This window comes from Bufo gargarizans, chromosome 2 (genome assembly GCF_014858855.1).
Source record: "Bufo gargarizans isolate SCDJY-AF-19 chromosome 2, ASM1485885v1, whole genome shotgun sequence".
NCBI lineage: Eukaryota > Metazoa > Chordata > Amphibia > Anura > Bufonidae > Bufo > Bufo gargarizans.
The window spans coordinates 523379147-523391898 of NC_058081.1; the positions used below are offsets into that span (position 1 = coordinate 523379147).

Here is a 12752-nt window from a genome sequence, read left to right on the forward strand (position 1 = left end):
AGGGAGCTTTGATGGCCAAGACTGATATCGAAGCAGCTTTCCGTCTGCTTCCCATTCACCCGGACAGTTTTCACTTGCTTGGTTTTAAGTGGGAAGATCAGTTTTATGTTGATTGTTGTTTGCCCATGGGTTGCTCCATTTCTTGTTCATTGTTTGAGACGTTTAGTTCCTTTTTGGAATGGGTGGTGAAACGGGAGGCGGGGTGGAATTCGGTGTTACACTACCTGGATGATTTTTTGTTTTTGGGTCCAAGGGGGTCACGGGTTTGTTCAATTTTGTTGCGAACTATGGAGAGGGTTGCGGCTCGGTTCGGGGTTCCCTTAGCCCCCGAAAAGACTGAGGGCCCTTCCACGTTGATTCGATTTTTGGGCATTGAGATTGATAGTTTGGCGATGGAGTGTCGGCTGCCTGCTGACAAGGTCGAGGACTTGCGTGAGGAGGTGGCGTTGTTGGGACGATTGAAGAAGGTGCAGCTTCGTCGTGTTCAATCTGTTTTGGGGAAGTTGAATTTCGCCTGCCGCATATTGCCCATGGGGCGGGTTTTTTGTCGGCGTCTGGCTATGGCGACGGCGGGTGTCACGGTTCCGAGTCATTATGTTCGGTTGTCGGCTGAAGTCCGTGCGGACTTGGCTGTTTGGGGGGGTTTTCTTGCTGGTTTTAATGGTAAATCGGTGTGGATGGAGGAGCCGGTTACTAGTGTGGACTTGGAGCTTTGGTCGGATGCGTCGGGCTCTTGCGGTTATGTTTTTTTTTGTCAAGGGCAGTGGAGTGCTGGGTCTTGGCCGGAGGAGTGGAGTTCGGCCGGTTGGTTGGGTAACCTGGTGTTGTTGGAATTGTTCCCTATTGTTTTGGCGACTGAGTTGTGGGGTGATGTGTTGCGTAATAAGCGGGTGAGGTTTTATTGTGACAATTTGGGGGTGGTTCAGGTGATCAACAAACAGACGGCTAGTTCTCCCCCTGTGTTGCGGCTGCTGCGGCATTTTGTGCTTAGGGGTTTGGAGTTGAATGCTTGTTTTGTGGCAGTTCATGTGCCCGGGGTGGATAATTCAATTGCGGACTCCCTTTCTCGTTTCCAGTGGGATCGTTTTCGTCAGCTGGTTCCGGGAGCGGAGGTCCGGGGGTTGCCTTGTCCCCAGTGGCTCTGGCGCGTGGCCTTGGGTTGTCCTCGGGATTGATCCGGCGGTCCGTGAGTGCCAGCACGTGGTCTGCTTATTCAGCTGTGTGGGTCTTGTGGGAGCGGTTGCTGGATCAGGTTGGTGGAAGTGATATGTGTGGGGATTTTCAGACGTTGTTGGTTTATTGGTTGGGTGAGTCTTTTTCTTCCCAGGTCTCTTTCTCGGTGGTGTCTAAACGCGTTGCGGCTGTGGGGTTTTGGTTGCGTCTGCGGGGGCTGCCGGATGTGTCCCGGAGTTTCTTGGTGCGGCAGGCTTTGAAGGGTTATCGCCGCGGGGCTGTGCGTCGTGACACGCGGCGCCCGGTTTCGTTTCAGGTACTGCGGAAGTTGTGGGATGGGGCAGCGTTGGTGTGTTGTTCTGATTTTGAGGTGTGCTTGTTCCGTGCTGCCTTTTCGCTGGCATTTTTTGGGGCTTTTCGGGTCTCCGAATTGTTGGCTCGCAGCAAAGCTTGTGGGGGTGGTTTGCTGCGGGAGGATGTGTGCGTGAGTGAGGATGGTTTGTGTTGTTTGGTACGCCGGTCTAAGACTGATCAACTGGGTAAGGGTGTTCGGGTGTGGTTGCGTCCGCTGGTGGGGTCGGTGCTTTGCCCTGTGCGTTGTTTGGAGGAATTTTTGCAGTTGCGGCCTGGTGTTGGGGGATCTCTGCTGGTTCACCAGGATGGGTCGGTGCTGTCGAGGTTTCAGTTTGTGGCAGTTTTTAGGAAGTGCTTGGCGGCGGTGGGTTTACCGGCTCTGGATTATGCGGCCCATTCGTTTCGCATAGGTGCTGCGACTGAAGCGGCCAGGTGGGGTTTGGGTGAGGATGTTATAAAGCGGATTGGTCGCTGGGAGTCGTCTTGCTTCCGGTCCTATATTCGTCCTCATCTTGTGTAAATGTTATTGTGGCGTGGGTTCTTAGGAGGTCTGTTAATGTGTTTTGTTTTTTTTTTCTTTTGTTCTGTTTTTCTTATAGGGTCTAGCGGTTGTCTGGCTTGGATATTCGGTCATTCGTACGTGTATTGGGGGGCTTGTCGGGCAGATGTGCGGCGGAATGGAAGGCAGTTGGGTTTTGATCCGGCCGTGTTGCAGGTTAGGTGGATTGGCTTGCGGGGTCTTATGTGGGGGCGGGTTTTGCCCGAGTTGCGGGCTAATGTGGCATTGGATAGATCTCCAGACATATTGGTGCTACATGTCGGTGGCAACGACCTCGGTGTTCGGTGTTCGCGGGATGTAATTCGTGACATTAAATTGGACCTGTTGCGGTTATTGTCCGATTTTCTGGGTTTGTTGCTGGTATGGTCTGATGTGGTTGCCAGGCGGAGTTGGCGACTTGCGAGGTCTGTGGATAGGGTAAATAGGGCCCGTGCTAAGCTGAATAAGGAGGTGGGCCGTTTTGTGAAGCGTTTGGGAGGTTTTGTGGTGCGTCATCGAGATCTGGAGGCGGCTTCGCCTCAGTTCCTGCGGTCTGATGGTGTTCACCTGAATGATGTGGGGGCTGATTTGTGGGCGTTAGGTGTTCAGGAGGGTTTGGAGACAGCCCTGAGGGTTTGGCGAGACGCCCATAGGTGAGGTGTCACCACTGGTCATCTGTGGCAGGCAGGGGGAAGGATCCTGGAAGGTAATTCAAGGGTGAAAATGGTGCACTGCATGTGAAAATGTGCAACTCATGTGTTTTTGAAGCTGTACGCTGGGTGCCCCTGTTTGGGAAACTGGGCCTACAGGGTTATTTACTGGAACGAAGAAATATTGGTGCCCTTGGGTCGGTGAGTGCGGCCAGGGGTAAGGTGGTGATACAAGTGAAAATGACGAGTAAGAGTACAGCTTGATTGGTTGCCTTCCGGGGTCCTTCTACAATGCAAGGGGTTGCAGTGTCGGGTTTGTTGGCCGTGGTCATGTTATGTTGGATATATATATATGTTATATATATGTTATTATGGAAATGCATAATTGTTTAATTAAAAGAAACATGTGAACATGTTGGTTAATAAAGTTATGCCACGGCCCGTTTTACCACAAGAAGGTCTCAGTGTCATTTGTGGGTATGGGATCAGGGACAGGTGTAGTGACGGTTAGCCCGTAACAGTTCTTCCATCCCTTTAAGTCAGAAAAGCAACGGAGCGGGGCGTAGCCGTAGTGAAGTGCGGCTTGACTTGGGGGGAAGACAAAGGGCATTAAAGGGTTAATTATTTTGTGTGGCTGGGGAGGTCAGGCGCAGGGCAAGGGGTGTGGTGTTGGGTCACTTTTCCCGGGCAGTATAAAGTGCAGGGTTTTTAGGGGGAGGTCCATCTGGTCAGCTAGTTGCCTGAGGGAAGTTCCCGCCCACCCTCCCTTTTTGTTTAGATGTTGTAGTTGATACGAAGGGCAGGCAGGGGGAAGGATCCTGGAAGGTAATTCAAGGGTGAAAATGGTGCACTGCATGTGAAAATGTGCAACTCATGTGTTTTTGAAGCTGTACGCTGGGTGCCCCTGTTTGGGAAACTGGGCCTACAGGGTTATTTACTGGAACGAAGAAATATTGGTGCCCTTGGGTCGGTGAGTGCGGCCAGGGGTAAGGTGGTGATACAAGTGAAAATGACGAGTAAGAGTACAGCTTGATTGGTTGCCTTCCGGGGTCCTTCTACAATGCAAGGGGTTGCAGTGTCGGGTTTGTTGGCCGTGGTCATGTTATGTTGGATATATATATATGTTATTATGGAAATGCATAATTGTTTAATTAAAAGAAACATGTGAACATGTTGGTTAATAAAGTTATGCCACGGCCCGTTTTACCACAAGAAGGTCTCAGTGTCATTTGTGGGTATGGGATCAGGGACAGGTGTAGTGACGGTTAGCCCGTAACAGTTCTTCCATCCCTTTAAGTCAGAAGATAATCAGCGACTAAACACATACTATACGACATCTGATGGGAGAGGAGTGGGTAAGACACACGAGGAAAGGAGGAAAGACAAACAGGTGGGGAACATAACAACAGTGCAAATAAGGCTTGCAATAGAAGCTCTACTGAGCACCTGACTGTATAGTGACCCTTTCGCATCACAGCTATCAGCCGGGGTCTGTCAGGTGGGGGTCCCGCAGAGCTAGAGATGGCCAGTGGGCAGCCATCGATAGGGGAAAAGGGGTAACCTTCGGATATAACCGGGTTAACCCCTGCAAAATAGGATGGAGGCAGGGAGTGGGAAAGGTCAATATCTCAGAGAGGCTCTTACAATCCTGGAAACAAGAGAGGGATCATACAAACAGCAAAAAACAACTGTAAGACTGACGAGAAGGAGCAGCCTAGAGTCAGACATAGAACCTTGGGGGTATACCCAGCTTCAGGTCTTCCCGCCAAAAGGGTACTCAGTCCCGCACAAACCGCTGAGAGCAGGAACAAAATGAAGAAAACCTTACTAACGGTCCTGTATTCAGGTTGAGGCAAGTGCAGATTTTTCAGCCCTGGTTCTGGGCCCTTTTCGCCCTGGTACGGAGCGCCAGTCAGCCGCTTGCGGAGGCGGTATAGGTGGATCTTCTAGATCCGTTGGCATCCACTGAAGGGATCTCAATAGGGGATATCCCCAATGGAACCCAACTTGCTTGAAGGTCTGCTGGCGAGCGGATAGTGATCTGGCGACCATTCTTTAGGACCGCTATGCCAAACGGATAGAGCCAGCGGAATGGAGTGCCTGACTCTTTAAAGGGATTCTGTCACCTCCCCTAACCCAAAAAACGATTTTAAAGCAGCCATGAAGCACAGCTTACCTTGATTAGGCTGTGCTCTTTTATCTTGTAATCCGTCCAGCAGTTTCTGCAAAAAACGACTTTTATTAATATGCAAATGAGTCCTGAAGATGCCCAGGGGGGCGTTTTGTTCCTCTTAGAGAGACCAGTACCCCCCCTCTTACAGTGCCCAGCCCGCCTTCCTTGCACTGTCTAACCGCCCCCAGCCTGCCACAGCCTCTCCTCCCCCTCCCTCACGCCGAACAAACTCTCGCACAGGCACAGTACCCACTGAGGGCTGCGCCTGTGCGATCAGCAGGAGACTGAGGGCAGGAGCTTCATCCTCGTCACTGGGCATGCGCCGAGCCCAGTGACGTCCGATGCTCGCTCTTCCCTGCTGACTGAGGGAAGAGCGAGCATCAGACGTCACTTTAGCGTCTGTGGCTTTAGGCTTTGGCCTTAGTGCGCGATGTATGCGCTCAATTATGATATGTTCCGATCTGTCAGGCCCGAGGAGACCCGCGAAAATCTCATGCAGCCACCTTATTAAGTGCTTCGTTCGCAATCGATTCCGGCAGGCCACGGATTCTGAGGTTCTTCCTGCGGCTTCTGTTTTCTTGGTCTTCGATGCGAAGAAGTGCGTCGTTCAATAATTCGGAATGTAAGCGAATCGCATTGTATGATTTCTCCTCTCTTTTAATGGCTGCCTCATGCGAACTTTCTAGGTCCGACACCCTGTGCCCGATACTGCGGAGGTCCTCCTTTATATCGGAGAGGTCCTTTTTTATAGGAGCAAGTGCCGAGTTAAGCACTTCCAGGAGCGCAGCTTTAGTAAAGGTTCTCCCTTGATTGCGGGACTTACATGTCGAGGTGTCAGAAGCGCTGCCAGCATCCAAATCTTCCTCCGCATCCGATAGCTGAGCTGGGGCCGCCGCCATCTTAGGAGTTTCAGCCGCTCTAAGCTTCGTCTGTTTTCTGAGGTACTGGTCGATCTCATTTATTTATTATAGCAGTTATATTCTTGTATATAGGGGCAGTACTATAGCAGTTATATTCTTGTACATAGGAGGCAGTATTATAGCAGTTATATTATTGTACATAGGAGACAGTATTATAGTAGTTATATTCTTGTATAGGGATGAGCTAATCGACTTCGGATGAAACATCCAAAGTCAATTCGCATAAAACTTTGTTTCAATACTGTACGGAGCGAGCAAAAACATAACACAATGACACGCTGTCTGTAAAGAATAAACGTCTGACTTTATTTGATGAAATATTACACTATGACATATAACATATTCACAGCCACAGTAAGGAACATAAATGTCATCCTTACACATTCTGTACTCAACATTGATAATTCCCATGAATATTAGCAGCCAATAGATACTCTCAATAAATAAATGATGAAATCTCAAGCATTATTAATACTGTGCCTCATGTATCAGAACCAGGTGTTAACCATACCAGCAAATCAGATCCCTCCTTTAATTCTGGAATTTATACATGAAGTTTAGTATCTTCAGATTCCCGACCATTCATCCTGGTTATGGAGTAAATGCTGAAACATATCGGGATGATTTATAGATCTTCTCTGTTAAATATATAGATATTTTGCTGTAAAAAAATAGGACACTGCTGCATCGTCTTCTGCTATAAACTTCTCTATACCACGATACAATGTATATATATATTATATTCAATAATTTATGATTGGAGTATTATTACAGTCAGGATTGTAGGTTTGCTTTGTGCTTTGAGAACCGGTATATATAAAGCAAAATGTGTTTCTTCATCGTCAAGAAGATATCCCCAGTCCGCATGCAGTAGATTCCATTACATTTCGGCGCACATACAACATAGTTCACATGTACCACAGCATCACGACATGCAAACATCAGCACACAAAGATAACCACGCATTTCACATCCCTTCATTACCGTACTGCATACGCATTGCACTAATTGATAAGTGAGTCCCAATGGACGTCATCCCTCCCTGTAGTGGATGATACCGATCACTGCTGAGCTGCTGTGTATTTTCTCTCTTTTGGCTACGTCGGCTCTGCTTCACCAAGTTAACTAGGAGTTGTGATGGGTGATTTTGGCAACCATTGTAGTCTACTGGAGTCACAAATCCAACTCCTGCCTCATTTCTTATGTGATTTAGGCTGTCACCTTGTCTCTCCCCTGTACTTTATACTACAGTTCTACTTGTCCAGATTGGCTACTGTGTATATGGTCTAATTTTCTGTGTGTATATAGTACAAAGTACTGTCAGTTTATATGCTGAGAATTAAGAAAACGCTATAGAAAAGTAAAGCAACTATGGATGAAATTAACTCTGCCCCATAATACACGTTGCGGCTACTCTGGCCAAAGTCAGTGAATTTGTGAGAGAAGCTTTCTGATCATTTACAACCATCATAAGATGATTGACAATTCTCTGAAGATGACTGACATCTGTCATAACATGAGGGAGCATTGCCTAAAGACCCCTTTATATTTCTCAATTGAGCAGATGATTGTTGGGAAAGAAGCGTTTCTTCCTGACAATCGGCTGCTCGTTTGTGGAGGAGACCTCTGCTATTACATGTAGTGATCTCCCACAGTACGGGGAGGAGTGATCACTAATGCCATTGCATTGCCCTCATACAGAATCATTGTTTGCCGACAGCAGATGCTGTTCAGACGGCACAATCTCCTACCGGTAATCAATGATTTAGGTGACTGCATGAGAGATCCTATTACCCGATGAACTAATGTTTCGCTCGTTCATTGGGTAATCAGCGGCACGGGTACACTGGCAGATTATCACTAATGAGCGCTCATATAAACGCTTGTTAGCAATGATCCGCCCGATATTTGGGAAGTGTAAAGGCCCCTTTAGTATGACTTGGGGAAAGATAGATGTGTTATGTTGAAATTCAACCAGCTTGATTGTCAGCTGCTACCAGAGGCATTCCTCTCCCCATCTGAATAAGCATTCACACTCAGATAAGTATGGTCAGTGATAGAATAAATGACATCTGTCATAGGATGTCTGGCAACTGCCTAAGAATGATTGACAATGGCCACTGGATGACAGACAACATCCATAGTATGACTGATAACTGCCATAGCGTGACTGATGATCTACAGCCAACCTTATCAAACTATAACAACATTCTGGTGGAGACCACATTCCCCTTCAATAGGAGAGCGGTTCATGACATCTCCACCACTGCCTCTTCTTCTTCACTTCTCTCAAACCCTATGATTCCTGAGGCAGAACCCTATATTCAGTTTTGTCTTTTGACCTAAGGATGTTGTAGGGTCATTGGGTCTTGCTGGGGTGTTCTGCATCAAGTCTTAAGACCTTGCATCTCATCCAGACCTGACATCATCTGCAGATTTGGCATCTCCATCAGGATTTGGCTTTCCTATGGACATCCTTCTTCTCTCCCAAGTATCATGTAGATCTCTTCTTTCGTACCTGTCTTCTGAATCTTATATCTTTGGTGATTCAGCTGCAGAATTTCCCATTCCTTTGATGGAGTTTTCAGCATTTTTATTCTCTTTTTTGTGATGTCTACTAGAAGCTTTTTCGGGTCCAGTGTTCCCATCCTGTGAGTCCATTGCTGGAACTCCTGCATCTCTCCCTTTAATTCTTTCTAATTTACTTTCCAAGCGCTGAAGTTTAGAAAGGTTTTCTTTCAGTAATTTGCTGTCGGGGTCCAGCTTGGCAGCCTTCTTATAATAGGTTCGGGCGGCCATATAATCCCCCTAGGGAACATATACAGTGAGGTTATCAACATGAAAGCTATCGTAGTGTGACTGACAATTCTCATAGGGTAACTGACATATAATGTCTGATATACAGGGGAAGTACATGCAATCACTCAACCCCCTCAAATCATGCTAAAGTGAATACCACTGTAATGACAAGTGTCAATTGTCTTCCATATTGTTGATCAGTACTTGACCTTAAAGGCAACAGTACTTCCAGATACCGTACTTAAAGGGGTTCTCCGGCCTTTTAATATTGATGACCTATGCTCAGGATAGATCATCAATATCAGATCTGCTGGGGTCCGACACCTGGCACCCCCTCCGATTAGCTGTTTGAAGAGAAGGCATGCGCCGTGCCAGCGCCACCTCCTCTTCACTGTTTACCTTCTCGCCGTCGCCTCTGCAGCAGTGAGCAGGTGTAATTACACCCAGGCCGTCCCTTTCATTTCAATGGTACGGATCGCTCCTATACAAGTGTATGGGAACGATCCGTCCTATTGAAATGAATGGGACTGTTAGGTGTAATTACACCTGCTCACCGCTGCAGAGGCGACAGCGAGAAGGTAAACAGTGAAGAGGAGGTGGTGCTGGTACGGCGCACGCCTTCTCTTCAAACAGCTTATCGGCGGGGGTGCCGGGTGTCGGACCACAGCAGATCTGATATTGATGATCTATCCTGAGGATAGGTCGTCAATATTAAAAGCCCTGAGAACCTCTTTAAGGCCCCCATACACATCAATATTTGCTGAGAAGGTCAGGTTTGGCAGATGCGCTTATGTGTGTGGGAAGCTCCTAACTCTCCCCTATGATGTCAGGGGGGAGAAGGATCAGGTAAAATTTATATTTTTGCTTGATCCTTTTGTTCTCCCAGGAGACAAGCCACCGCCAGAAGTCTCCTCTTTAGAATACGCATAGACTTTTGGCTTAACATGTATGTATATAGGGGAGTCGGGAAACATACACCCAGCTGTCAGCCAACAGCTTTTGAATCAGTATGGGCAGCTTTAGTGACATGGATATTTACAAACTACATAGAAACTCATTATAGTTTTGAGGGTATTGCGTATAATGATTGCTACCAATTAGATACTGTTCTGTTATAAGGGAAACTATCAACAAGCAGGTATCTGATTGGTCTTTAGGATATATATATAACACTCTCCTAGTAGAGACTACCTGAATGTGCTTGATGCCTCCCATATTCATCCAGGCCTGGGCTTGTTTGGGACTCAGATCAGCCACAAGACTGTAACTCTAAAAGACACAAAGTAAGAAAAAGCCACACAGTCAGAAATAAACGCAGATTTTACAGTCATTATTATACAGAAGGTCTGGATACCTGGAAGGCCTCGTCCAGCTGGTTTAGCTCCCGTAGCTGATTCCCTTTGGTGAAGTGAAGCTCTGACGTTAGTTTAGGATCTTTTGATTTCATCTTCAGAGCAATGTCAATCATGTCCAGAGCCTGTGGAGGAAGACACAGGGCCCATTAGAGACATACCACGATAAAATCCAGCTCACTATCTCGGGGGCTCTTGAAAGCCATACTGGAACTCTGGCGCGTTTCAGTCAACTAATACTCCAAACTATTGGAAACCTAAAGGTGTAGTCCACTCCATGTCTTTTTATCAGAAGATTCCCACCCTCACCTTAGAGAGAACCTGGCAGCAAGAGTTCAATTCCCTTTTAGCACAATAAATGGACTTGCTAGGTCTTCTGGAGTGGGATATGCTAATTGTAGCTCGAATACCCCCACCCCCAGTCCAGAATATCAGTTACAACTTCATTATCATTACTGTTTTTTGCTAGAATTTGTAGAAAATTCATCACCTTGGAGTGGTCTTCTTGTTTGCTGTAGATCGCAGACAGCAGCCGGAAACATTCAATACAATCAGGAACCTCATCAGCTATGAGATAAGCAAGATCCTTGGCCTCTTGTGTCAGCCCCATCACAGCCTGGACCTGTGCCTGCAAACACCCAGAAAACAGATGTTACTCTAGAGCAGGGTGCAGTGGTATTAGTAGTACCCAGACCTTGCCACTGTTACAGATTTTTGCACCGGAGCCAGGTCGATTTTATGCTTAGCAGTCTGGAAAAGCTCCAGTGACTCCCAGATAGAATCACCCAGCTTTCCCAGAAACAGATATGACTATAACATTTTTAACAATTCTACAGAAAACGATGACTCAAGGGGCCCAGAGCATCGCCCTCCGCTCACCAGTGACAGGCGTATCTGGACACTATGTGGGTGTAGCGCCGTCGCCTCCTTATACAGACGCAAGGCTTCGTCATATTGTCCTGTGTTGTAATACAGTGCTCCAAGAGGAGAGATGACATCGATATCTCGGGATATCTGCATGGCTCTGGCAGTAAGACACAAGCAGAGAAAGTCAGAAGACTGAACAAGACCGAAAGGTATCGCCGTACATCAGAACATTCTTAAAGGACAACTCCAGCAAAAGTAAAAAAAAATCCCAACCCGACATTCAGTCTTACATTAGTGTTAAAGATGGGTGAATTTTATTCTATATTTTGTAAATCTAGGATTGTAATGAGTTAACTTTTTCTACTTCCAAGTGCCCACCCACCCCCCTCTTTGTTTCAAGACTGGAAAGGAGAGAGAGGGGGGCAAAGAGCTGTGCTGTGGGAAGTGTCTGATTTCTCATCTTTTACATGTGTTCCATAGAGTGTCAGGCATTGCCTTATGCATGAACAGGTGGAATGCGTAAGCCAATCATATGGCTTGATGATATGTATATATTATTCACTGCCTATAGAGAAGCACCTCTTTAAAGTGTCACATATGACGTAGGCAGTATTCTTGTTAGAATAAACTCCATTACAAAATGGCGATGGTAACCAGATGTTTACATTAGTTCACATTCCAAAGTGGTACTCACTGCGCAGATGTTGAAGTGTTATCTCTGTTTCTCTTATCACTTTTTCCTTTTTGACCAATGAAACAATGTTTTAGCCTCAGAGAGGACTGCCCTCTTCTGAAGATTCATAAACGCTTAGTCCATGTAATAAAGTTAGAGATTGCTTTGACCAACTTCTGTGTCAGTGTCCAGTCTCTCAGCCACGCGTGGATATTAACCCCTGGGGGGGGTACATTGATCAGGAACACCAGAGTGTATCTAAAATGCCCTAATTTAGGGTGGTTTTAACAAATGGCGACCATGAAGGGACTCTGAGCAAATGTAGCATCAGACAGCTGACAAGACGGGCCCCTGAGCTTGACGAACGGCAGAGGAGAGAGGATTGCAACCTCAAAGAAAGGTGAGAAAACTTTTTATCTCATCTGCCTTTCTGCTAGTTACTTCGTCATGCTCACATAGCTCAGTCTGCTGTGAGGTGGTACCCATGTAAGTATAGTAGTCGGCTGTAATGCTGAAAGCTTGGAGTCTATTGAACCAATAGTCTGAAATCATAGATCACTCTGGTGTGTATATGTTTTGTGTGTGTCTGTGATTTATGTGAGGAGTGAGTTGAGCACAGACGGTAAAACCACAGACAAAGGGAGGGAACAGTAACCTCCTGGTTGGGAAGGGGGTGCTATAGCGCCGAGGTGTGGGACAAGGAACTCCGGCTGACCTGACCAGGAAGATGCGTAGAGCCGTATGATCTCTTGATCTGATGGAAGACTGCGGAGACTACCTGACCTGACCTTAGGAAGATGGTAGAACCTCTCATGACCTTTTGATCAAGGGAAAGACTGCGGTGATATTCTCTACCTGACCTGACCCCAGGAAGATGCGACGGAGCCCGCCTGACCCCTGGTTTTGGGGAAGACGTGCGGGGAGTCCCGGCTGACTAGTCAGACGTGATAGTCAGATTTGAGCCAACCAGAGGGGGGGGTGAATCCTTTGTCTGCGGAAGAAAGGGCTAAAGGTGCTGATCACTCCTCTGTTTTGTGTGTGTGTCAGTCTGAAATACTGTTGTTTTGATATCGGTCAGTCCCAGCATTATGAAGGAGAAAATACATCCCCTAGCTAGTAGTGAGGGAAGAATTGAAAGTTAAAATGTGAAAAAGAATGTTAGAGAAAGTGTATACTCGGACAGAGGTCGCCCCTGGCAACAGGGATGAAGATCTGTAAGAATCTGTGAAGTTAGAGCTTACAGACTGTGGGCA

The 12752-nt window shown here is 47.0% G+C and overlaps 1 protein-coding gene across 2 annotated transcripts in view; it reads right to left on the reverse strand.

Moving 5' to 3' along the window:
* Nucleotides 1–6098: 6098 nt before the first annotated feature.
* The window catches only part of TMTC1 (transmembrane O-mannosyltransferase targeting cadherins 1), a 54808-nt gene continuing 48154 nt past the window's right edge, over nt 6099–12752 (reverse strand). For both annotated transcript variants that reach the window (XM_044281415.1, XM_044281414.1), the window contains exons 16-20: nt 10839–10983; nt 10450–10587; nt 9962–10084; nt 9799–9876; nt 6099–8616 (exon numbers count right to left, since the gene is read on the reverse strand). In XM_044281415.1, the coding sequence (XP_044137350.1) occupies nt 8341–8616; nt 9799–9876; nt 9962–10084; nt 10450–10587; nt 10839–10983 (760 nt within the window). In that variant the 3' untranslated portion in view covers nt 6099–8340. The remainder of the gene's footprint in view (nt 8617–9798; nt 9877–9961; nt 10085–10449; nt 10588–10838; nt 10984–12752) is intronic.